The sequence below is a fragment of the Amblyraja radiata genome, chromosome 28 (genome assembly GCF_010909765.2).
Source record: "Amblyraja radiata isolate CabotCenter1 chromosome 28, sAmbRad1.1.pri, whole genome shotgun sequence".
Lineage (NCBI taxonomy): Eukaryota > Metazoa > Chordata > Chondrichthyes > Rajiformes > Rajidae > Amblyraja > Amblyraja radiata.
In genome coordinates, this window is record NC_045983.1 from 6,246,194 (window position 1) to 6,273,629 (window position 27,436).

A 27,436-nucleotide genomic window follows, 5' to 3' on the forward strand; every position below is an offset into this window, starting at 1 on the left:
ACTGGAGTGCCCCCCCCCTCCCACACTGGGTCCCCCTTTGTTCTTCCACCATCCCCCACACCCATTGTCTTCCCCTCCCCCCCCCCTCACGCTCATCGGCCGCTGATTGCGTGAATGGGAATGGTTCAATGGTTTGTTTGTTGTCACGTGTAGTAGGTACGGTGAAATACATATTTTTTTTTGCATACAGATCTGTCCAGGGGATAAGTCTGTGTTTGTTTGTTTGTTTGTTCCGCTGAAGGGGCCGTGCACACGGCAGCCAGACAACAGTCGCTTTTTCGTTTTGTTTTCACTTTTATTTTAACGTAAGTTTTTGGTGTGTCGTGACTGTCGGCAGACCAGTTCCCCTCCGGGGATGAATACAGTTTTGTCGTATCGTATCTGCAATACTATCCCTGCCCGATGCATAGAGTCAGAGATAGGAGAGGGGGATTGTGAACCATTGATCATGATGGGAATAAATAAACGTAAACACAACTTTGTTGGTGCAAAATCAGCTGATTGTAAACAGAAGCTGCGAGTTCTTTGGAAAGCACTTGACACACAGACAGCTCGTGTATCTATGCATTAACTCAAGAGCTACGTCAAAAGGGAGAGGCATGGAACTGCAGATGCCGACTTACAAAAAAAAAAATCAGACACAAAGAGCTGGACCCTTCTTCCCGACCCGAGACGTCACCCATCCACCTCCAGAGATGCCGCCTGACCCGCTGAGTCACTCCAGCACTTTGTGGCCGTTCATGAGCTTCGATGCTTTATTTCGAATTTGAACCGTCAGTATTTGGGAAGCACTCTCTCTCTCTGTTCTTGGGGCAGAAGATTAACCGACACACCCGCGCCTCTCTGGGATTCGGTTAGGAACCTGGAGCGCCTGGAGAGAACCCAGAGATGCTGCCTGACCCGCTGAGTGACTCCAGCACTCGGTGTTCTATGCAACATTCTCAAGGATTATCTGTGATCACAAATGCACATTTCCACACCATACAGTTTCCACATCAATTTCTGCCACAAACCACTCTTTTATCTTAGTTTATTTTGGAGATACAGCGTGGAAACGGGTGCTTCGGCCCACCAAGTCGGGGTTGACATAATCGCCCCTATCCTACACACTAGGGGCAATTTACAGAACCCAATTAACATTTGGGATTGGGAGGAAACCCGAGCACCCGGAGAAAATCCACGCAGGTCACGGGGAGAACGTACAAACTCCGTACAGACGGCATCCTTTAGTCAGGATCGAACCCGGGTCTCTGGCGCTGTGAGGCGGCAACTCTACCGCTGCTCCACCCGGTCACCCCTCAAGCCAAGAGGACATCGTTTGTTATTTACCAAGCTGCGGGCAACTGTCACAACTGCCTGCTTTACAAAGGGGATCATTCCACCGTTTGTTCGTTTGTTTGCAAGAGTCGGGCTTGAGAAACAGAGAAGTTGCCATGGTGTTGGTCAATAACAGTGAGTACTCCATGACTTTTAGAAGCACACAATGACCCACTTGCATTCGGGGTTACCATGTTATCTTGAGTCAGAAATTTTAGTTTAGTTTACTTTAGATATACAGCATGGAAACAGGTCGTTCGGCCCACCGAGACCGAAGCGAGCAGCCATCCCCGCACACTAACACAATCCTGCACGCTGGAGAGAATCTACCGTTTTACCAAAGCCGAATTAACCTACAAACCTGCACGGTTTTGGAGTGTGGGAAGAAACCGGAGATCCCTGAGAAAACCCACGGGGTCACAGAGAGAACGGACAAACTCCGTACAGACAGCACCTGTAGTCAGGAATGAACTGGGGTCTTTGACACTGTGAGGCAGCAACTCTACCGCTGCGCAGCCATGCCGCCTATCGGCAACTGTCTTGGAAAGAACGATTTGACTGCGCTATTAAACCATGGAGGTGTCCGCACTCAATGACTTTGCTGAGGTACTCATCTTTGGATGTGGACCAGACGCGGCCTACAGCGCGGCGGAGATCACCATGGCAACGCTTGACCAGGCCGACCATACAACGCCACCAGGACAACGAACCTTCACCGACAGATCAAGAACCTTGCACTTACAACAACTGGGACTTGAAAATGGCGCCACATCTGGCGACTCTGTATACTGTCTCAGTGTACGGCTGCTGTACACTTGTACTGTATCTGAGATGCTTTGCCTAAGATGTTAATGTATAGTGATACTTGAACCGAACTGTATACAAAAATGAATGTCACTGTACCTCGGTACGTGTGATAAATAAAATACCTTTGAACAATTGTAATCGTTGATCACAAAGTCACGGGCGCATCAGGGCTCCAGGTTAGTGTAGTCTAACAATGCAGTGCGGATACAGGCCCTTCAGCCCACCGAGTCCACGCCATCCAGCAATCGCCCCGCACACTAGCATTATCCTACACACTAGGGACAATTTACAATTTTACAGAAAAAAATTAACCTACAAGCCTGCACGTCTTTGGAGTGTGGGAGGAAACTGGAGCACCCGGAGAAAACCCACGCGGTAACAGGGAGAACGTACAAACTCCGTAGACAGCACCCGTAGTCAGGATCGAGCTGTGCCACCGTGCCATGCCCCATTTTATCCACAATTTAATCTGACCCCACGGAGCAGGTCAGAGGAAAATAAACACAAAGCCTTCAATTATTTACTATTCAATTATTATCTGGGGCGGCACGGTGGCGCAGCGGTAGAGTTGCTGCCTTACAGCGCCAGAGAGCCGGGTTCCATCCTGATTATGAGTGCTGTCTGTGCGGAGTTTGTACGTTCTCCCCCGTGACCTGCGTGGGTTTTACCCAGGTCCTCCAGCTTCCTCCCACACCACATCGACGTGCAAGTTTGAAGGTCAATTGGCTTCGGTGAATACTGTAAATTGTCCCTAGTGTGTGTAGGATGCTGCTAGATCGCTGGTCGGCGCGGACTCAGTGGGCCGAAAGGTCCTGTTTCCGCGCTGTATCTCTAAAGTCTGAAGTATTTGAGGCTTGCTTTGTCGCCTGTCAGAGAGGCATCCAGGAGCAAATAAATATTGCGTGCCCAGGTCTAATCTGCAGCTTGAGTCCCGTCCAAAGGGAGGTCCCGTCTGCCCGTACAAGGAGATAAAGACCATGGGCATGATGCACAATGTCATCGTGGCCAGACAAGGCTGCTAATTAAATGCCTTTTGCTCAGACTAATTCCTCTCCAGTTTCTGCTAATAACCATTTATCTCTGTTGTTGCTGCCTCAATATAAACATAAGCAAACATGACCGCCTGCTTCTCACTCGCATCCTGTTATTCATGGAGAAATACACTGTAGGAAAAAAAAATCTTTAACTCTGACCCCACTCCTGTTTTCTCTTTGGTGGTCGGTCAACAGACTCATAGCCCTGTCCCATGGTGCGAGTTCATTCCAAGACCTCTCCCGAGTTTTAAAAAAAATCGGACTCGTGGTAAGCACGGAGAATGAACGTAGCTGGTACGTCGGAGCTCGGGGACGTCTCTTAGCGCCAACGGCAGGTACTCGGGAAGACTCGCTAACGGCAGGTAAGCACGGGAAGACTCGTGAAGACTTTTCAACATGATGAGTAACTCCCGAGTACCAACGAGTGGCGATTACCGTAAATCTCCGAGTTCGAAACTCGGGAGAACTCTTGGAATGAACTTGTACCGTGGGACAGGGGTTTAAGTCTGAAGAAGGGTCCTGACCCAAAACATCGCCTGGGTCAGGACTATTTCCTCAAAAAATCATAAATTCATGTCATATGAGCAGATTTGGGCCATTCAGCCCATCGAGTCTAGTCTGCCATTTAATGGTGGCTGATTTATCTTTTCCTCTCAACCCCATTCTCCTGACTTCTCCTTGCAACCCACGACGCCGTTACTAATCAAGAACCTGTCAATCTGCGCTTTAAAAATACCTAATGACTTGGCCTCCACAGCCATCTTGTGGCAGTGAACTCCACAGATTCACCACCCTCTGGTGAAAGAAATTCCTTCAGTCGGAAAAAGAGATCCAACCCGAAACGTCACCTATTCCTTCTCTCCAAGGATGCTGCCTGAACCGCTGAGTTACTCCAGCATTTTGTGTCTAACTTCAGTGTAAACCAGCATCTGCAGTTCCTTCCTACACAAAGGTTGAGGGGGCTATGAGGGCAAATGGGGGCAAATGAGGGCAAATGGAACTAACTTAGATGGGATGCGTAGGAAGGGACTGCAGATGCTGGTTTGCGCCGAAGATAGACACAAATGGCGAGCGTGCCCCGCCATTCAATCAAGGTTGACCAATCTTTCCCTCTTAGCACCCGCCTTCTCCACGTAACCTTTGATGCCCTTGCTCATCAAGAATCTATTAATCTCTGCTTTAAAACTACCCGGTGACTCGGAAGGTGGCTGGTGGCGCTGGCTCGAACAGCCGAATGGCCTTCTCCTGCACCTATTGTCTATTGTCTAAGATAGACACATTTTGCTGGAGTAACTCAGTGGGACAGGCAACAGCACAGGAGAGGAATGGGTGATGTTTCGCAAAAAGGGTCTCGACCCGAAACTTCACCCATTCCTTCTGTCCAGAGATGCCGCTGAGTTACTCCAGCATTTTGTGTCCAACTCAGATAGTGGATCTTTGTCGGTATGGGCGAGTTGGGCCGAAGGGCCTGTTTCCGTGCTGTCTGACTCTGTGCTCTATATGACTACCCAATGTGTGCCGTTGCTTGGTCCCAGTCACAGAAGGTGCCCTGGTATTTGTTCAGTTCAACATGAGGCCAACTCGCTGACTCATCGCTGAAAGGCTGCTGAGACAGTGTCTCCTCAGAATCAAACAGTTGTTTACAAAATGGATCATATGAATATAAGCATCATTAATTCCTCTGTCTTTAATTTTACTCTAATTGCTTTTAGTTTTTTTAATTTAATTTAGAGATACAGCACGGAAACAGGCCCTTCGGCCCACTGAGTCCGCACTGACCAGTGGTTCAGTTTAGTTTATTATCACATGTACCGAGGTACAGTGAAAAGCTTGTGTTGCGTGCTATCCAGTCAGCGGAAAGACAATACATGATTACAATCGATTCTTTTACAGTGTACAGATACGTGATAAGGGAATAACATTTAGTGCATTGTAAAGCCAGCAAAGTCTGATCAAGGGTAGTCCAAGGGTCACCAAAGAGATATATAGTAGTTCAGCGCTGCTCTCTGGTTGTGGTAGGATGATTCAGTTACTTGATAAGAGCTGGGAAGAAACTGTCATGAATCTGGAGGTGTGCGTTTTCACACTTCTATACCTTTTGCCTGAAGGGGGAGGGGAGAAGAGGAAGTGGTCAGGGTGCCACTCGTCCTTGATTATGCTGCTGGCCTTGCCGAGGCAGAGTGAGGTATAAATCAAAGATCCTATAGCGAGCAAGATAGATCACTGGACGAAAAAGACGTAGTACGGTCAAGGGCAGATTCATGGGTAATTTTCGGCCCCATTTCCGTAACCGGCTTCCGTCTCCGCACCAAAGATCCCATAGCGGAGCGAAGATACTAGAGCGGAGACGGAAGCCGGTTACGGAAACATCCTCGTAAAAATAAAAGTTATTTGGTAAAAATCTTCTCCTCATTTTCAGAATTATAATTTATTAACACAAACTGTTCCCCCGCAACGTTGATTACACTGCGAGTCGGGTCGGGTCGGGTTACTGAAATGGATGAAAAAAAGGCCCACGTTCCGCTCCGTTGTGTACTACACGTCAGCCCATTGCATTTAGTAGGAGTGGTCCATCTTGCTCCACTACAGGATCTCTGGTATAAATGGAGTCAATAGAAGGGAGGTTGATTTGTGTGATGGTCTGGGCTGCGTCCACAATTCGCTGCAATTTCTTGTGGTCTTGGACGGAGCTGTTCCCAAAACAAAGCTGTGATGCATCCTGATAGAATGCTTTCTACGGCGCATCTGTAGAAGTTGGCGAGAGTTGTTGGGGGGGAGATACCGAACTTCCTCAACCTTCCAAGGAAGTAGAGGCATTGGTGTTCTTTCTTGGTCATTGCTTCGGTATGGGTGGTCCAGGAGAAGCGTGCGATGCCCGCACACCTCGGGACAATTTACACAATTACCAAGCCAATTAAGTCAAGTCAAGTCAAGTCAAGTTTATTTGTCACATACACATACGAGATGTGCAGTGAAATGAAAAGTGGCAATGCTCGCGGACCTTGTGCAAAAAGACAAACAAACAAACAACCAAACAAACTACAATTCATATTAAATATTGTGGGCGGAAGGAAAAAGGGAAAAAAACAGCAATTTAAAAAAAAGCCATAGAGTGGCACAGTAGAGTTAGTCCCTGGTGAGATAGGCGTTTACAGTCCTAATGGCCTCTGGGAAGAAACTCCTTCTCAACCTCTCCGTTCTCACAGCATGGCAACGGAGGCGTTTGCCTGACCGTAGCAGCTGGAACAGTCCGTTGCAGGGGTGGAAGGGGTCTCCCATGATTTTATTGGCTCTGGAGTTGCACCTCCTGATGTATAGTTCCTGCAGGGGGGCGAGTGAAGTTCCCATAGTGCGTTCGGCCGAACGCACTACTCTCTGCAGAGCCTTCTTGTCCTGGGCAGAGCAATTCCCAAACCAGATTGTAATATTTCTGGACAAGATGATTTCCACCGCCGCTGAATAGAAGCACTGGAGGATCCTCGGAGACACACTGAATTTCCTCAAATTAACCTACAAACCCGAACGTCTTCGGAGTGTGGGAGGAAACCGCAGGTCTCGGAGAAAACCCACGGAGAACGTACAAACTCCGTACAGACAAGCACCCCCCCAGTCGGGATCGAACCTGGGTCTCTGGCGCTGTGAGGCAGCAACTCTACCGCTGCACCACCGTGCTGCCCCACGTCTTGAGTGCCTTCAGTCAAAAGATATTGCCGAGCTTGCACATTGTAATTTACTTCCTTCCTCCACCAGCAGTTGCCATCAATGCTGGCGGTTTTGATCTCCCTTCACTCAACCATCTGCACTCAGTAAATAGACTTGTTGTGCAAGCCGGTTGTTTTTTGTGGCTTTTTTAAAAAACAAATTACAAAGGTCACCGTCTCATGATCCTGCAGCGGAGTGAGTCCTGCACTTCTCAAAATTGGAGCATTCTTTGAAACAATAGGCAGCGCACTTTAGACTTTAAAGATACAGCGTGGAAAACAGGCCCTTCAGCCCACTGAGTCTGCGCCGACCAGCGATCACCCCGTACACTAGCACTATCCTACACTAGGGGCAATTTACAATTTTTACTGAAGCCAATTAACCTACAAACCCGCACGTCTTTGGAGGGTGAGGGGAAATTGGAGCATCCGGAGAAAACCCACGCAGGTCACGGGAAAAACGTACAAACTCCGTACAGACAGCGGCCGTGGTCGGGATCGAACCCGGGTCTCTGACACTGCGAGGCAGTAACTCTACTGCTGTGCCACCACTGCACATTGCACATTGCAGCAAGCTAGAGATAGACACAAAACGCTGGGGTAACTCAGCGGGACAGGCAGCATCTCTGGAGAGAAGGAATGGGTGACGTTTCGGGGACGAGACCCTTCCTCAGACTGCGAGATCAGCAAGCAGGATCCGTTTACCAGTGAGGGGAGGCGGCCTCCTGGAATCATTCATCCTTGCGCATCTCTGAAATAAATCCAGGTCTCAATGGGACACTTCCAACACGACATTACCAGATGTCTATCAGAATGGAGTACTCAGCATTATTGGAATAGTTTGGCTTTAGTTTAAGAAACAGAAACATGATCAACTTTTAAGGTCATTTTTTATGTTTGTGATCATCCTGTTAGCTAATTTTCTGCCATTAAACCAGCATTCCTGAACTTTTCCTTTAGCTATACCGCATGGCAACAGGCCCTTCCGTCCACTGAATCTGCACTGATCAGCTATTACCCATACACTAGCACTCTCCGACACACTAGGGACAAATTACACTTGATACATTTCACTACCACTCTTCATTCTTTACTCAGTTTAGTTTAGAGATACAGCTCGGAAACAGGACCTTTGGCCCACCGAGTCTACGCCGACCAGCGACCACCCTGAACACCAGCGCTATCCTACACACTAGGGATAATTTACAGAAGCCAATCAACCCACAAACCTGCACGTCTTTGGGACGTGGGAGGAAACCGGAGCACCCGGAGGAAACCCACGCGGTCACGGGGAGAATGTACAAACTCCATACAGGCAGCACCCGTGGTCAGGATCGAACCCGGGTCTCTGGCGCTGTGAGGCAGCAACTCTATCGCTGCGCCACCGTGCCGCCTGCAGTCTGAAGGAGGTCCCAATCCAAAACAACGTCTATCCGTGTCCTTCATAGATGCTGCCTGATCCGCTGAGTTACTCCAGCGCTTTGTGTTATTTATTTTTGTGTGAGGCAGCATCTGCAGTTCCTTGTGCCGGCATACCTAAACTCTGGTTCATCTGCACACAGCTCTGCCCTTGGTTGGGAGAGAAGCTTTTGAAGTGCTTTCCGAAACAGGCTGCCTGCAAAGACAGAAGTCTGACTCATCATCTATAAAATGCCTCTCCTAGTCAGAGAATGTCTGGCTGTGCTGATCTGATCTCCACAGTTCCAAGGCTAATTGTAGTGCAATTAAAAAGCCCGATGACTTTCTCATAGAGGGGGCTGTGAGCTCAACTTGCTCAAAAAAAAATAATAGAATGAATTCAAATTAAGAGCAACCTCTTGCTGGATCGTGTGTATGTGTAACGCAGGGCGACACGGTGGCGCAGCGGTAGAGTTGCTGCCTCACAGCGCTAGAGACCCCGGTTCGATCCCGACTACGGGTGCTGTCGGTACGGGTGCTGAGTTATACGTTCTCCCCGTGACCTGCGTGGGTTTTCTCCGGGCGCTCCGGTTTCCTGCCACACTCCAAAGACGTACAGGTTTGTAGGTTGGTTTGGTACAATGTGCAGGAAGGAACTGCAGATGCTGGTTTACACTGAAGATAGGCTCAAAATGCCGGAGTAACTCAGCGGGACAGGCAGCATCTCTGGAGAGAAGGAATGGGTGACGTTTCAGGTCGAGACCCTTCTTCAGGCTTGGTATAATTGTAAATTGTTCCCAGCATGTGTGGGATAGTGTTAGTATGCGGGATCGCTGGTCGGCGTGGACTCGGTGGGCCGAAGGGCCTGTTTCTGTGCTGTATCTCTAAACTAAACTAAACTAAGCTACCATGCCTTCCCATATCTAGTTTCTTACTGCCTCTTCTAACAGCAGTTTCCTGAGCCTGTATTGTGAACTATATTGTGTAATACAACACTGTATTAACTATAGGGATAATATTTCCTGAGCAGCAAATTAATGGCACTGCCAGAGCTGTCATAATATTTGACCAAGCATCATTTTATTTTGGCACTGTCTCATCACTGTTTCTTCGATCCAAATGATCACTAGTTCAAAAACTATTTTAACTAGACTAGTGAACCAGAGATTAAGATGAATAAAGGGCCTGTCCCACGTGGGCGTCATTTGTGTGCCACGCAGATGGCGCTCGAAGATTTTGTACATCCCAAAATCCTGCGGCGCCGCGCGATCGCACGTCACTGCCTACGTCACCACGCACCATGCGCGCATCACGTCGTGCGTCGTGACACGTAAATTATGTCACGTAAATTACACGCAAATGACACCCAAGTGGGACAGGCCCTTCAGATGTTGTTGAGGCCGCATGTTCAGCATTGGGCACCACGTTGTAGGAAAGATGGTGTCAAACTAGAAAGGGTGCAAAAAAGATTTACGAGGATGTTGCCAGGACTTGAGGGTCTGAGTTATAGGGAGGGGTTGAGCAGGCTAGGACTCTTATCGAGGCTTACACAAATCATGAGAGGAACAGATTGGGTAGACGCACGGAGTCTCGTGCCAAGAGTAGGGGAATCCAGAACCAGAGGGCATAGGTTTAAGGTGAGGGGGGAAAGATTTAATAGGAACCTGAGGGGTAACTAATTCACGCATAGGATGGTAGGTGTATGGAACGAGCTGTCGGAGGAGGTAGTTGAGGCAAGTACTATTGCAACATTTAAGAAACATTTAGACAGGTACATGGGTAGGACAGGTTTAGAGGGATATGGACCAAATGCAGGTGGGTGGGATGGGACGTATTGGCCATATATTACCAAGGTACATATGACAATTAATTTTGCATTCAGCAGTTTTGCATGCTATTTAAACTGATCAGATATGCCATCCATAAATAGAATCAGGTCAAACTCAAGTACTATAGGTAGAGCAATGGGGAAGATACAGAGTCTTCTTCTTCTTTCGTGTGGCATGCACAGCTTAAAGTTGTAGGACAACTTGTGCTATTTGATCTTCTGCTTGTGCACGTCTAGTTGATTGCATTAGTCGAAACAGGTGAAGGTTGCAATCTTCCACCCCAGATACAGAGTGCAGAATATAGTTCTTAGCATTGAGTTTGAGCTGTGTTTATTGTCACATGTACCAAGCTACTGTGAAAAGCTTTTGTTGCGTGCTAACCAGTCAGTGGAAAGACGATACTTGATTACAATCGAGCCGTCCACAGTGTACAGATACAGGATGAAGGGAATAACGTGAATAACATTTAATGCAAACTAAAGTCCAGTAAAGTCCGATCAAAGACGGTACGGGGGTCTTCGGTGAGGTAGATCGTAGTTCAGGACCACTCTCTAGTTGTGGTAGGGTAGTTCAGTTGTCTGATAACGGCTGGGAAAAAAAACTGTTCCTGAATCTGGAGGTGTTCGCGTTCACACTTCTGTACCTTTTGCCCAATGGGAGAGAGAAGAGGGAGTGGCCAGGGTGAAACTCGTCTTCGATTATGCTGGAGATCTTGCCGAGGCAGCGTGGGGTGTAAATGGAGTCAACGGAAGGAAGGTTGGTTTGTGTGATGGTCTGGGCTGCGTCCACAATCTCTGCAATTTCTTGTGGTCTTGGATGGAGCTGTTCCCAAACCATGCTGTGATGCATCCCGATTGAATGCTTTCTCTGGCACATCTGTAGATGTTGGTGAGAGCCAAACGTCCGAGGCCTTCTAAGGAAGTAGAGTCGTTGCTGTGCTTTCTTGTTCGTTGCTTCATTACGGGTGGCCCAGGAGAAGTAGTTGGTGATATTGACTCCTAGGAATTTGAAGATTTCTGCCATCTCTACTTCGGTACGTTCTCCCTTTGAATTGAATTGAATTGAATTGAATTGAATTGAATTGAATTGAAAACCTTTATTGTCATTCAGACCTTACGGTCTGAACGAAATTTCGTGCCTGCAGTCATACATACAATAATACAATAATAAACAACACTAAACACAAATTAACATCCACCACAGTGTATCCTCCAAGCACCTCCTCACTGTGGTGGAGGCAAAAATCTTAGGGCTGCAGTATCTTCCCTCCTCTTCTCCCTCTGCGCTGAGGCGATTCCCCACCGGGCGATGGTACAAACAGTCCCGCGGCTCACCGAACCCTGCAAACGGGCCGGCTCAGACACCGCGGCCCGGGGTGGTCGAAGCTGCCGCCCTCCAGTCCAGCGGACGCAGCCGCCGACCCGCGGCTGAACCCAGGACTCAGGTCACCGCCGCCAGAACGCCGTCCCAGCCACCGGAGCACCGTTCCAGCCCCGAGCCGGATCGCCCTCACGTGAGTGCCGTTCCTCCCTCGAGCTGGGCCGCTCCGACGGGTTTTCTCCGAGATCTCCGACTTCCGCCCACATTCCAAAGACGTGCCGGTTTCTAGGTTAAGTACGGGTGATCATTAGTCAGTACGAACTCGGCGGGCCGAAGGGCCTGTTCCCACGCTGTATCTCTAAACTAAGCTAAACTAAATTCAATAAAGGAATTTACAAGAGATGCAAGGAACTGCAGATGCTGGTTTACAGAAAAAGACAAAGTGCTGGAGTCACTCAGCAGGTCAGACATAAACAATAGTGGCATTTAAGAAGGTACACAAAAATGCTGGAGAAACTCAGCGGGTGCAGCAGCATCTACGGAGCGAAGGAAATAGGTAACGTTTCGGGCATCTACAGATGTGCCAGAGAAAGCATTCAAGCATTCAGAAGAAGAAGGGTTTCGACCCGAAACGTTACCTATTTCCTTCGCTCCGTAGATGCTGCTGCACCCGCTGAGTTTCTCCAGCATTTTTGTGTACCTTCGATTTTCCAGCATCTGCAGTTCCTTCTTGAACACAGTAGCATTTAAGAGATTTTTTGATAGAAGCATATAAAACGATGAGAGGCGTAGATAGGGTAGAGAGTCAGAACTTTTTTCCCAAGATGGAAATAGTAAATTCTAGAGGGCATAGCTTTAAGGCAGGGGTGGGCAACCTTGTTCTGCATAGGGGCCTGGACGCATGTCAATGAGTGGATGGCGGGCCACATCTATCACGTGTACACATGGATCCCGCCCGATCCCGCAGGCAACAAAGCTTGATGGCAGGCAACAAATCACGTGTTCACAGAAGGTAGTCAAAAATGCTGGGGAAACTCAGCGGGTGAGGCAGCCTCATGCAATCCTTGCATGTCTCACCCGCTGAGTTTCCAGTAGCTGCAGTTCTTTCTTAAATGCGTTCACAGAAGTTGCGCGGCCGTGCCGGCAGCTTTGCGTAGAATGCGGTACAGCCAGAGCTCGGCGGGCCGGATGATTACGGGGAAAAATTCCGCCTACGGGCCAGAAGATTTCGGGTTACGGGCCGCATTCATCCCGGGGGCCATAGGTTGCCGACTCCTGCTTTAAGGCAAAAGGGGAAAAGTTTAAAGGGGTTGTACAGGGGGTGGGTTTTTTTTACACAGAGGGTGGTGAGTGCTTGGAACACGTTGCCAGGGGTGGTGGTGGTGGCAGATGCGATAGTGGCGTTTAAGAGGCTTTTGGATAGGTACATGGAAATGCAGGGAATGGAGGGATATGGATCATGTGCAGGCAGATAAGAGTCAGTCTTGGCATCATGTTCGGCACAGACACTGTGGGCTGAAGGGCCTGTTCCTGTGCTGTACTGTTGTTCCATGGCCTATACTGGCACTCTGCCCAGTGAGGCAGTCCGTTGTGCCCCGGTGGTCTTGCAGCTGGGTCCTGCAGATGAAACATGTACCTCCTGGTTACCCTCGGCAACAGGCACCCTTTGCACCTGTGGAAAAGTGAAGGCAGCCAAGGCCAAGAATAAATCATGGTGTCGCTGGAGGAAGCTGGTGCATTGAGAAATTGTTCCAGTTGCCAAATCCATTTGGCTTGCAGGGCCTATATATATTACAGAGCCTTCTTGTCAATAATAAGGAGGAGGTCATTTAGGACTGAAATGAGGAAAATCTTTTTCACCCAGAGAGTTGTGAATCTGTGGAATTCTCTGTCACAGAAGGCAGTGGAGGCCGATTCACTGGATGTTTTCAAGAGAAAGTTAGATATGGCTCTTAAGGCTAACGGAATCAAGGGATATGGGGAGAAAGCAGGAACGAGGTACTGATTTTGGATGATCAGCCATGATCATATTGAATGGTGGTGCTGGCTCGAAGAGCCGAATGGCCTACTCCTGCACCTATTGTCTATGTTTCTATGTTTACACACCAGTGCAGGAGTGTTTACTTTAGTGTAGTCTAGTTTGGAGGTACAGCGCAGAAACAGGCCCTTCGGCCCACTGAGTCCACGCCGGCCCACGATCCTCACACGCTTACACTACCCCGCACACACCGGGGACAATTTACAATTATACCAAAGCCAATTAACCTACAAACCTGTACGTCTTTGGGGTGTGGCAGGAAACCGGACGACCCGGAGAAAACCCACGTGGTCACAGTGTGTGGGGGGGACAGACACATACAAACTCCGCACTGACAGCCCCCCGAGGTCAGGTTGGAAGTCGCTGTGAGGCAGCAACTGTGCCACTGCGCCGCCTTGTTGCAGTGGAGGTTGCTGAGATGTGTGCAGGCTGTTTGGGGGAGTGGGAAGACATTGTGTGCTGGCAGCTGACCAACACACTTCCCGTAAGAGCAGATCTGAACTTCTGCCACGTGTGTTGTGCGTGATAGCGGGCGGGAAGGGAGGGGAGGGGAGGGAATCCAATAGTTACAGCATTTGTCATATTGAAAGCACAAGAGATTCTTGGCATCCCGTGGATGTGGACAAGCAACTAAAACAACGAGTGCAGCCTATTTAGAAAGACCCTGCTGTTTCGTAGTGCTTGCTCTGACTTTAATATTTCTGTTCCTTCTCAAAGCAGGCGTGTCCTCTCCTATGTACCCTTCCTTCTTCCTCCCTCTCTCAAGTTCCCTCACATTGTTGTTAATGCATGAGAGTGTTTAATTGCCATCTGCAGTGAAACCGATCAATGAAATTCTTACTTGCAATGGCACAAAAGGCCTGTAAACACAGTTGTTTAGTTTAGCTTGGAGATACAGTGCGGAAATTGACCGCGTCTGCGCCGACCAGCGATCCCTGTGCACTAACACTATCCTACACACACACACACACACACAGTACCTTGTACAATGTGTTAAAGAGAGTGTGGTGGTCACAGACTTTTATAATGTTATTGAGAATACAATCATAAAAACTGCAGTGTAAATAGAGTTATGGAGTCGTAAAGTCATACAGCGTGGAAACAGGCCCTTTGGCCCAGCTAACCCACACCGACCAACATGCCCCACCCATCTACACTCGTCCCGCCTGCCTGCGTTTGGCCCATATCCGACTAAACCTGTCCTATCCATGTACCTGTCTAAATGTTTCTTAAACGTTGCGATAGTCCCTGTCTCAACTACCTCCTCCGGCAGCTCGTTCCATACACCCGCCACCGTTTGTGTCATAAGGTTACCCCTCAGATTCCTATTAAATCTTTCCCCCTTCACCTTAAACCTTTGTCCTCTGGTGTTGTCCTTGCCATCTATTATCATCTGCTCTGTACCACCTGTGGAGATGAAAGGAGGCTGAGTTTTAGCACACATGCCTGCACAAGTGTTTAAGAAGGAACTGCAGATGCTGGAAAATCGAAGGTAGACAAAAAGTGCTGGAGAAACTCAGCAGGTGCAGCGGCATCTATGGAGCGTTGCCTCTTTCCTTCGCTCCATAGATGCTGCTGCACCCGCTGAGTTTCTCCAGCACTTTTGTCTGCCTGCACAAGTGAGTGGCACACATGGGAGGAGCAGGAAGTAAGGTCGTATACTTGGGACATGTTGGTGCTTGCTGAGTCAAATCCCTTCGGGAAAGGAAGAGCTGGGGACACTGTGCACACTCCCTGCCTTTCAAACCTTCAGGCCACACCATGATATGTTACTTTTAAATGTAGACACAATGTCCGGACTAAATGCCTCTTAATCGTAATAATTGTGTCTGATCCCACTACCTACCCTGACAGGGCGTTCCAGATATCAACCATTGTACCTGTACCTCACTATACATGTGCATCTGACAATAAACTAGACAAAAAAAAACAGTTGGCAGCACAGTGGCGCAGCGGTAGAGTTGCTGCCTCACAGCCCTGTCCCACGGTACGAGTTCATTTCAAGAGCTCTCCCGAGTTTGCCCTGATTCGAATCTGGGGATTTACAGTAATGGCCACTCGTCGGTACTCGGGGCTCTCGTGGACATTTTTCAACATGTTGAAAAATCTTCACGAGTCTTCCTGAGCTTACCTGCCATTAGCGAGTCTTCCCGAGTACCTGCCGTTAGCGGTACAAGCCGCTAAGAGACGTCCCCGAGCTCCGACGTACCCGACGTACCCGCTACGTTCATTCTCCGTGCTTACCACGAGTTAGATTTTTTTTAAACTCGGGAGAGCTCTTGGAATGAACTTGTACCGTGGGACAGGGCTAATACAGCGCCAGTGACCCGGGTTCGATCCCAACTACGGGTGCTTGTCTGCACGGAGTTTGCACGTTCTCCCTGTGGCCGTGTGGGTTTTCTCCGGGTGCTCCGGTTTCCTCCCACATCGCAGAGACTCGCGGGTTTGCAGGTTAATTGGCTTCTGTAAGTTGTCCCTAGTGTGTAGGGAGTGGATGAGATCGTGGGATAACACAGAACCAGTGTGATCATTGGTCGGCGTGGGCTCGCTGGGCCAAAGGGCCTGTTTCCGTGCTGTCTCTCTGTGTGGATGAGAAAGAGGGATAACAAGGCAAGGTGGTCTGGCAAGGTCGGCAAAACTTCAGCTCATATTAATCCAATGGAATCTGTCCCAGGATTTGATCACCGACTTGAAATTGCCTCGTGCTACCTTTTACGGTAGTTCACTATGGGTGGCACGGTGGTGCAGCAGTAGAGGCGGTGCCTTACAGCGCCAAAGACCCGGGTTCCATCCTGACCACGGGTGCGGTCTCTACAGAGTTTGTATGTTCTCCCCGTGACCGCGTGGCTTTCTTCGGGGTGCTCCGGTTTCCTCCCACATTCCAAACACGTGCAAGTTTTTAGGCTAATTGGCTTTGGTAAGGATGGGAAATTATCTCCAGTGTGTGTGCAGGACAGCATTAGTGTACAGTGTATGGGGATCACTGATCGGCGAGGACTCGGTGGGCCAAAGGGCCTGTTTCCACGCTGTATATATAAACTAAACTAAACTAAACCTTGCAGTTCAGATGCATGCTCAGTTCATGTTCAAACATCAGAGGAGCAGAATTAGGCCATTCGGCCCATCGTCTTCTCTGCTATTCAATCATGGCTGATCTATTTTCCCCTCAACCCCGTTCTCCTGCCTTCTCCCCATAAACCTTTGACATCCTTAGGAATTAAGAATCTGTTAATCTCCGCTTTAAAATTAACCAATGACTTGACCACCACAGCCGTCTGTGGCAGTGAATTCCACAGATTCACCACCCTCTGACTAAAGAAATTCCTCCTCATCTCCTTTCTAAAGGTTCGCCAGTTCTTGGAAGAACAGGTTAATGTGGTGTCAGCACCACCTCTGCTGCCCCCAAGTGTTCTCTCTGGCTCACTGCACCCTCATTCAACATAAAATGACGTCATGTTGGTCCTTGGGAATCTCTTTGGCTCAGGCTTCTTATCTGAAACCTTCAGGAAGAAATGTTGACGCTGAGGACTTGAGCATTTGTTTTAACCCCTTGATAATGAGTGATTATTTTCTATTGTGCTGCTTGCAATATGTCGCCACAGACACGTGCCATCTTTTGTCTATTTGCACTATTATTATTTGGTTTTGTGTGCGTCTGTGTGTGTGTGTGTGTGCGTCTGTGTGTGTGTGTGTGTGCGTGCGTATGTGTGTGTGTCTGTCTGTCTGTGCGTCTGTGTGTGTGTGTGTGTGTGTGTGTGTGTGTGTGTGTCTGTGTGTGTGCGTGTCTGTGTGTGAGTGTGAGTGTGTGTGTATGTGTGTAAGTGTGTGTGTATTTGTGTGTGTGTGTGTGTGTGTGTGTGTGTGTGTGTGTGTGTGTGTGTAAGTGTGTGTGTATTTGTGTGTGTGTGTGTGTGTCTGTCTGTCTGTCTGTGTGTGTGTCTGTGTGTGTGTGTGTGTGTGTGTGTGTGTGTGTGTGTAAAAGATTTAATAGGAATCTGAGGGGTAACTTTCATACAGAGGGTGGTGGCTGTATGGCACCCATAAGCTGCCAGAGGGGATAGTTGAGGCTGGAACTATCCCAATGTTTAAGAAACAGTTAGACAGGTGCATGGATAGGACAGGTTTGGAGGGATATGGTCCAAACGCAGGCAGGTGGGACTAGTGTAGCTGGGACATGATGGCCGGTGTGGGCAAGTTGGGCCGAAGGGCCTGTTTCCACACCGTATCACTCTAAGACTCTCTATGTCCTCTGATTGTTGATTCCCCTACTCTGGGCAAGAGTCTCTGTGTGTCTCCCCGATCTATTCCTCTCATGATTTGAAACACCTCATGTTCCCATGGTCCCTTCTCCAAAATGAAGGAAGATTTCCTTATACTTGTTCCCTGACACCTTGACGGCAGATCAGAGGGGATTGATGAGATTGTCTGTCTTAAATGCCAGAAAACTATCAGCGCAAGAACAGCATGAACGTAACTAAAACAGCGCAAAATACTGGTATTGTACTCTGAGCTGCAATGTAACTTCAAACCATAATAGTCGGCTCTTTTAAATTGGCCTCACTGATTGCGATCCAGCACAGATGATTAAAGAAGCCACCGATCAAGAATAAGTGGAAGATAAAGTCTGAGCAGTGTCGGACGAGAGCATAAGGTCATAGAGTCATACAGCGTCTCATAGAGACACACAGAGTCTCTTGCCCAGAGTAGGGGAATCAAGAATCAGAGGACATAGAGAGTCTTAGAGTGATACGGTGTGGTACAGATATGATCAGGGTTTGACTTTTTCAGTTTTTGTATTTTTAGATCAGTTCGGGTTTGTCTTTAAGATTTTCTGCAAAATTAATTATTTTGATTATTTAAGATGCAGAAATTCACTGTTGAACTATGCAACTTCACTATGCCTCTTAAATAAGCAACTGTGGTTCACATCAGGGTCACTCAAGATGCATAGACTCTCAGGCTCCATGAAGCAGGATTAAATTGGAATTGGCAAAAGTAACAAATGCAGATTACTTAAGACTTTAATTAAATCTTCAATCCATTCACGCAGTTGCAAACACGTTTTAGCCTTTCACCCAATTTCCACCCAAGCTTCTGGTCTCTCCTTACTGATAGGGGTGGCGCAGAGGTAGAGTTGCTGCCTTACAGCGCCGGAGACTTGGTACGGGTGCTGTCTGTACGGAGTTTGTACGTTCTCCCTGTGTTTTAACCGTGGGTATTCTCTGGGTGCTCTGGTTTCCCAGACGTGCAGGTTTGTAGGTTATTTGGCTGCGGTAAAAATGGTTAATTACCCCTAGTGTGTAGCGTAGCCATAGCGATAGCAAAGATCCTACAGCGGAGCAAGATAGACCACTCCTGCTAAATGCAATGGGCTGACGTGTAGGTCGCAACGGAGCGGAACGTGGGCCTTTTTTTCATCCATTTCAGTAACCCGACCCGACCCGACTCGCAGTGTAATCAACATTGCGGGGGAACAGTTTGTGTTAATAAATTTAAATTCTGAAAATGAGGAGAAGATTTTTACCAAATAACTTTTATTTTTACGAGGATGTTTCCGTAACCGGCTTCCGTCTCCGCCCTAGTTATCTTTGCTCCGCTATGGGATCTTTGGTGCGGAGCCGGAAGCCGGTTACGGAAATGGGGCCTAAAATTACCCATGACTCTGCCCATGACCGTACTACGTCTTTTTGATCGAGTGGTCTATCTTGCTCGCTATAGGATCTTTGGCGACAGGGTGGTTGTTGTATCGCTGGTCAGCGCGGACTCAGTGGGCCAAAGGGTCTATTTCCGCATTGTGTCTCTAAAGTCAAAATTACAGATATATCGTTGATCAGTGGAGAGATAACAGTGGTCAGTTTTCTGTTGCAGCATCTTGAATGATGTGTATTGCAATGAATGAAAGCACAGATTCCACATCATTGTTATTTATTGTCTGCATGCTGTTTTATCGACGAGGGGAAGGGGGGAGAAATTCCAGGTACGATAGGGTCTAAAGAAGGGTCTCGACCTGAAACATCACCCATTCCTTCTCTCCAGAGATGCTGCCTGTCCCACTGAGTTACTCCAGCTTTTTGTGTCTATCTTCGGTTTGAACCAGCATCTGTAGTTCCTTTCTCCACAATTCCTGATCGGACTTTGGAAGAAAGCAGATTTCGTTTTATTGTTCGCCGTCTGTTAAAGCTGAAAATTCAAGCTCTGGGTATGATCCAGGTTTACAGTGGCACAGCTGGTAGAGCCACTGCCTCACAGCGCCAGAGACCCGGATTCGATCCTGACCTCGGGTGCTGTCTGTGTGGAGTTTGCACGTTCTTCCTGTGATCCTGTGGGTTTCCTCCGGCTGCTCCCGTTTCCTCCCACATCCCAAAGATGTGCGGATTTGTGGGTTAATCAGCCTCTGTAAACTGACCCCAAGTGTGTGGGAATGAATGAGAAAATGGGATAACATAGAACTAAGTGTGAATGGTCGGCGCGGACTTGGTAGGCTAAAGAGCCTGTCTCCACGCTGTATCATTATCCTAAACCATATTACCTGACAGTCCCTCTCCCCTGACTCTCAGTCTGAAGAAAGGCCTCAATTCGAAACGTCACCCATTCCTTCTATCCAGAGATGCTGGCTATCCCGCTGAGTTGCTCCAGCATTTTGTGACTGTCTTCAGTGTAAACCAGCATCTGAAGTTCCTTTCTACATATAACCTATGACCATGTGGGTTTCCTCTGGGTGCTCTGGTTTCCTCCCACAATCCAAAGATGTGTGGGATTGTTCAATTTAATTTAGTTTATTGCCACGTGTACCATCCCACCAACAACTAGAGAGCAGTCCTGAGCTACTATCTACCTTATTGGAGACCCTTGGACCATCTTTGATCGGACTTTACTGGCTTTATCTCGCACTAAATGTTATTCTCGTTTTCCCCTTTGTCATGTATCTGTACACTGCGAATGGCTCGATTGTAATCATGTGTTGTCTTTCCGCTGACTGGTTAGCACGCAACAAAAGCCTTCCGTTGTACCTCAGTACACGTGACAATAAACTAAGCACAATAAACACTGGAGATAGGCACAAAATGCTGGATTAACTCAGCGGGACAGGCAGTATCTCTGGAGCGAAGGAATGGGTGAAGTTTCGGCTCGAGACCATTCCTTCTCTCCAGAGATGCTGCCTGTCCCGCTGAGTTACTCCAGCATTTTGTCTCTCTCTACGGTGTAAGCCAGCATCTGCCGTTCCTTCCTACTCAATAAACACTGACACTCCGATGATAATATCAGTGAGAAAGTAGTCATTTTCACCTGATCCCATCTCACCAATTCTTGGCCACTTCCTCTTTGGATGGGCAATGTGTTGTGAACCCTTCTCCTTGTGTCTTTTGCTTCCAGACTTTGAAAAGGAAAGAGAAGGAATATGAGCACGAGATGGAGCGCCTTGCGAGGGAGAAAATTGCCTCTCAGCATCAGTTAGCGGAGCTGAAGAAGGAGCTGAGCCAGCGGATGGATGTTATTGAAGTGGATCGCATTCTCCGTCAGGCAGTGCAACTGGAGGACGATCAATGCTCTACCTCAACTGCCTCCGGTAAGCCTCGGCTCAACGCACCCAATGCCACCACAGTGGGTCGTGCGGCCCTTCACCTTGGGCGGCAACGTGGCGCAGCGGTAGAGTTGCTGCCTGACAGCGCCATAGACCCAGGGTCGACCCTGACCACGGGTGCTGTCTGTACGGAGTTTGTACGTTCTCCCTCTAACCGCGTGAATTTGCTCCAAGATCTTCGGTTTCCTCACACACTCCAAAGGCAAACAGGCCTGTCAGTTCATTGGCTTGGTATAATTGTAAATTGACCACTAGAGGCAGGAAACATGTTCCCGATGTTGGGGGAGTCCAGAACCAGGGGCCACAGTTTAAGAATAAGGAGTAAGCCATTTAGAACGGAGACGAGGAAACACTTTTTCTCACAGAGAGTGGTGAGTCTGTGGAATTCTCTGCCTCAGAGGGCGGTGGAGGCAGGTTCTCTGGATGCTTTCAAGAGAGAGCTAGATAGGGCTCTTAAAAATAGTGGAGTCAGGGGATATGAGGAGAAGACAAGAACGAGGTACTGATTGAGGATGATCAGCCATGATCACATTGAATGGCGGTGCTGGCGCGAAGGGCCAAATGGCCTACTCCTGCACCTATTGTCTATTGTCTATTGACCCTAGAATGTGTTGGATTGCAGCCTTGTCGTGGTCGGGGAGCTTGTGTGTCTTAGTGACCCCTAGAGCTACGTCAGCGGGAGATTCGTCTCCTGTTAGGGTCTCCCATGCTGGACAGGTCGAAGGGTAGAGGGGAGACAGACGAAGAGCGATCCACTGGTCCTCCAGGTTGGAGGTTGAGATCAGGGCTAACAACCCTGTCTCGTAAACCAAATATGTTACGGAAACAGCAACTGAAGGAATCAACACCACTGAGTGGAGGACCTTCGTTGCTGCCCTACATGCCAGGAGGCAGAATAGGCAGTAAGTAAGTAAGTAAATGCGTAGGATAGTGGATAGTGTTAATTAGTTTAGTTTAGAGAACAGGCCCTTCGGCCCATCGAGCCCATGCCGACCAGCGATCCCCGCACATTAACAAGACCTTGTACACACTAGGGACAATTGTTCTATGTTAACCCACACTCTAAAGACGTACAGGTTTGTAAGTTCGCTGGCTTGGTAAAATTGTAAATTGCCCCTAGCATGCAGGATTGTGTTTATGTGCAGGGACTGCTGGTCGGGACGGACTCGGTGGGCCGAAGGGCCTGTTTCCGCGATGTATCTCTTAACTAAACTAAACAGAACTAAACACTCCCTACAGACCATGGGCAATTTGCAGAAGGCCAATTAACCCACAAACCCGCATGCCTTTGGGATGTAACTGGAAACTGGAGCACCCGGAGGAAATCTACGCGGTCACAGAGAGAACGTGCAAACTCTACTCTGATGCGGTTTCCCCACACAAATAAATTGATTTGGATTTCCTTGTGGGGAAGAATGGGCATGTTATTTTGAAACAAACATCAAATAGATTTTGTCAGGAGCGGGGAGGGCCCGATATTGGCCAAGTTTACGTCAACATAGAACGAGTAGCTGCCTCCTTTTTAATGGCGTGATGTGCCTTTTGTGGAGATCGTCATGGCAACCAGCTTGGATGTCGAGGAAACAACAGAAGATTTGTAAATGGGTTTCCCAGCAGGTTATTTAGTCATGTATTGTGTTGCAACTGTGCAAACAGGGCGGGGAGATCCCTTTTCAGCTCTTTTATAAAGGAAGGGGTGGCTCTGAAAATTCATTTAGTTTTAGTTTAGAGAGACAGCGCGGAAACAGGCCATTCGGCCCACTGAGTCCGTGCCGCCCAGTGATTCCCCGCACACTAACACTAAAGTTCCATAGACAAAGTTCAATGTCCATGATGGGAGAGAGGTGAATCGGACAGTACCCTGGTGTTCCAGGCACTCAGAACTCCCTGTGAAAAAAACCTTGGCCTGCATCTACAAAATGACTTCCTGACTCAATGTGATAACCAATGAAGGCAAGCATAGCTCCTGGCTTCTAAGCAAGTTCCAAGTGACAGTCGTGGTGTCAAACGTTAGCGTATTTAATTTACGTTTAATATTTGTTGTGTTTAAGTTTCTAGCAGTTCATGGTGCTTTAGAGAGATGGGAGGGGTATAATTAGTGGGTCAGGGGTGTATTGTTGTGTTATTATTACATGACCTTAGTTGGTCCGGCAAAATGGATAATCAAACAAGGCTATGGAACCAAGGGTGCCCGAAAATCACAGGTGGATCCATACTTTTGTTTTTTTTAGTTTTCGCAAAAACAGGCTCTTCGGCCCATCGATCCCGCGCCGACCAGCGACCCCCGTACACTTACACCATCCTACACACACTAGGGACAATTTGCAATGATACCAAGCCCATTAGCCTACAAACCTCCACGTCTTTGGAGTGTGGAAGGAAACCGGAGCACCCGGAGAAAACCCACGCTGTTCACGGGGAGAACATGCAAACCCCGTACAGACAGCCCCCGTAGTCAGGATCGAACATGTGTCTCCGGCGCTGTAAGGCAGGAACTCTACCGCTGCGCCACCGTGCCGCCCACGACACCTTTTATATGAAGTAACTAATTGTACCCTTTTTTTGAATAATTAATTGTCAAAATTATGTTTGCAACTATTCATTATCAAATCTTTAAAATAATAATTATTTCCTAATTTTGAATGAAAGAATCAGTAATTAATACCGGAGTTAATAAGGTTTATTATTGTCCTGTAGACCGAGGTACAATGAAAGCTTGGTTTTGCATTCTGTCTAAACAGATCAAGTTTCCCATGCAAAGATACAATCAAGTGAAATGAAGTACAATAGGTGGAGCCAAAGGAAAGATGCAGAGTGCTGAATATAGTATTCAGCGTTATAGTGTACCAGTGCCATAGACAGGGTGGTGCAGCAGTAGAGTTGCTGCCTTACAGTGCCAGAGACCACGGTTCGATCCTGATCACGGGTGCTGGCTGCAAGGAGTTTGTTCTTTCTCGGGTCTCTGGCGCTGTGAGGCACCAACGGTACTGCTGGCGCCAGGCGGAAGAGGGCTCTGCCCGAGCTGGCTGCCTGCCCCTATTCCGGGGTTACGTCCGGGCCTGGGTGGTTTTGGTTCCTGGGATGTCAGGACTGTCTTATGAAGCAGGACTGGATGGACTTGGTTTATACTCTCTAGAGTTTAGGAGATTGAGGGGGGATCTTATAGGGACTTACAGGGTTCTTGGGGGGTTGGACAGGCTAGATGCAGGAGGATTGCTCCCGATGTTGGGGAGGTCCAGGACAAGGGGTCACAGCTTAAGGATAAGGGGGAAATCCTTTAAAACCGAGATGAGAAGAACTTTTTTCACACAGAGAGTGGTGAGTCTCTGGAACTCCCTGCCACAGAGGGTGGTCGAGGCCAGTTCATTGGCTATATTTAAGAGGGAGTTAGATGTGGCCCTTGTGGCTAGGGGGATCGGAGGGTATGGAGAGAGGGCAGGTACGGGATACTGAGTTGGATGATCAGCCATGATGATATTGAATGGCGGTGCAGGCTCGAAGGGCCGAATGGCCTACTCCTGCACCTAATTTCTATGTTTCTATGTTTCTATGGTTTTAGAGAGGGACTACGCACTGTCCACAGGCACCCTGGGGGATTTCCGGGACCATTGGCAGTGGAATTTATCCTTAACAAGAATTGTGAAATAGTTATTTAATATTCAGTATTTAAGGAGACTTCTTTTACTTTGTGTTATGGTGCTGGGTTTGTTTGTGTTGTTTTGTATTGTACTTACCATTTTTGTACATAATTGATTAAAATTATCTTTGGTACAAAAAAATCCAAAAGTGCAGCGTTAACTATGTCCCCCTTTTGCTTTCCCCATCCATTGCAGAGGGCGAAGATAACGTTACTGATGATATTGAGGACACGAGACCCATGAACGCACTGGCCAGAACATCGCACCAGGAGCTGCTGAACGCCGGTTCTTCTTCTTCCGCCACCGTGGTCGCTGGCCCATCGCCGCTGCTGACTCAGCACTTGTCCCTGCAGCAGAAGCAGGGCCCCAGCCCGGCGGCGCAGGTTCAGATCCAGCCGCAGGCCTTGTTGCCGGCGCAGACTCACCTGGTGGCGGCCACGGCCCTGCAGCCCACGGTGATCGCCCACGCGGCCGGGGCATCTCACGCCTCCGTCATCCAGGCAGCGGTGAACCACCACCACCACCACCACCTCCACCAACACCAACACCACCACCAGGGGAAGCACGTGGCCCACATCGCCCCGGCAACTGTGCAGCTCGCCGCCGCCACCACCACCACCGGCCACATCACCGTGCACCGCGCATCCCTGGCGCACCTGCCCCACCTGGGGCAGCACCTGTGCCCGCAGCCGCTGGGGGTGAACCAGCCCGCCGTGGGTCACCTCGCGCACGCCACCGTCACCCACCAGCAGGTCAACGGCGCCCCTCCCGCCGGCACGGCCCCCGTGGCAACGAAACAGGTGGCCGGGGCCCAGGTGGTGCACCAGCAGCTGGTCGGGCAGCCTCTCCTGAACCCTGTCACCATGGTGACCATGCCCTCTTTCCCCATCAGCACTTTGAAGCTGGCCTGAACCTGAACTTTGACCCCAGGAGCAGCTGCCCCCTCCCCCCTCACCCCTCGACTTCCATTCTTACTCCTACACATTCCGAACGGCAGGTCACGAGCACGAGATGTATCGGTGACTCGGGAGGGGGGGAAGGGAGGGGTGGAGTGCGGATTCCGATGGGAGAAGGCTGGCACAGTCGGAATATCACACGGCTCCAAGCTGGCAGAAGGAATTGAATCCACGAGAGAACTGCAGAGGCCGGCTTTGCAGAGAAAAAGACGCACAAAGTGCTGGAGTAACTCTGGGGCAGGCCGCAGCATCTCTGGAGGGCGCGGGTGGATAGGTGACCTTTCCGGTTGGGACCCTTCCTCATAGGCAATATGGACAGGCAAAATTCCTCGGATCCGAAACGTCTTCTATTCTCTGGAGATGCTGCCTGAGAGCTACCCCTGTACCTTGTGTGTCTTTTAACGGGAATCGGACGCACCCTGCACAGTTGTAGCTGCTGAGCAGAGCAGTCTGAGCTGTACTGAGCAACCTTTGTGTGTGCGTGTGTGTGCATGTGTGTGTGTGTGTGCACTTTGTTGTTGGTGAATTTACAAAAATACATTTTTTCCTTCGCTTCCCTGACCAGAAATATAATCTGAATGGGTACCTTTGCGATTGGTAATGGAGAGAGAGAGAGGGAGAGGGTGATAGATAGATATATAGATGGATAGAGAGAGATAGAGGGAAAGAGAGAGAGAGAGAGATAGATAGTGAGTGAGAGGGAGAGAAAAAAGAGAGTGAGTGAAAGAGAAGGAAATAGTTGTATGAAAATGAAAATGGCCTCGGTAGAGTTGAGTTTTACAACCGGTAGGTTCAATATACATGGTAATTCATGGCCACAACATGTTGAGTGCATGCATGCACGTGTGTATGTGCGTGTGCGTGTGCGTGTGATGGAATGTGTGGGCTGGTGGGCAGGGCCGCAGACCTAACATGTACTGCAAGAGGTCAGAAGCCAAACCAGGCCCCATGCCCCCAGCTTTCTGAATATATTTCTCAAGTTATCTTGTGAGGACCAATTTTTTTTTTTTTTAAGATGAATTGTTGTGGTCTTTGCATAAAATGCACCTTGTGGACAAAATTGGCTGCAACCACAGCAACAAACAAAGGCGGCCGCAGGCTGCCCCAAGTTGTGGGCGCGATGACAAGATGGCGGCCGGGGAGGGGAGAGGATGCTGATCATGTGACCCAGTCCCATTGTGTCGTCTCTGTGGGTCCCAGCGGTTTACTGAGCTTAAAGTGAGTTTATGTCAATGAACTGTTTTAAGGCTGGCATCATTACTGTGTGTGCTACAAATGAAATGTCTTTCATATGGGGACCTTTTTTCTTTTAATTTAAAAGTCTTTTGCAATAAAATTTTCTGCTTTCTTTGATTTAGGCCCAGAATACAGTCTGATTTGACTAAAACTCGATTGAATAAACCCATGATGCTGAGGCTAAAATATGCCCAGCCTCAATGACCAGCGAGGCAGGGTGGCGCAGCGGTAGAGTTGCTGCCTCACAGCGCCAGAGACCCAGGTCGGATCCTGACCACGGTGCTGTCCGTGCAGAGTTTGTACGTTCTCCCCGTGACCTGCGTGGGTTTCCTCTGGGTGCTCCGGTTTCCTCCCACACTCCAAAGACGAGCAGGTTTGTAGGTTAATTGGCTTTGGTAAAAGTTATGTTGTCCCTAATGTGTAGGCTAGTGCTAATGTACTGGGTCAGCGCGGACGTGGTGGGCCGAATGGCCAGTTTCCGTGCTGTATCTCTTAACTAAACTAAGACTCTTTCTGAAGATTCTGCAATGATAAAAGTCTCTTTGACTACGTATCAGGGGTGTGCTTTACCAAGTGTGTG

General features: G+C 48.8%; 1 protein-coding gene across 1 annotated transcript in view; it reads left to right on the top strand.

Annotated features, from left to right (window-relative positions):
• Nucleotides 1-26,973, top strand: part of mnt (MAX network transcriptional repressor) — a 112,956-nt gene extending 85,983 nt beyond the window's left edge. Inside the window, exons 5-6 of the mRNA XM_033045655.1 lie at nucleotides 20,819-21,011; nucleotides 24,860-26,973. Of these exons, the coding sequence (XP_032901546.1) occupies nucleotides 20,819-21,011; nucleotides 24,860-25,575 (909 nt within the window). The 3' untranslated portion in view covers nucleotides 25,576-26,973. The remainder of the gene's footprint in view (nucleotides 1-20,818; nucleotides 21,012-24,859) is intronic.
• Nucleotides 26,974-27,436: the final 463 nt, after the last annotated feature.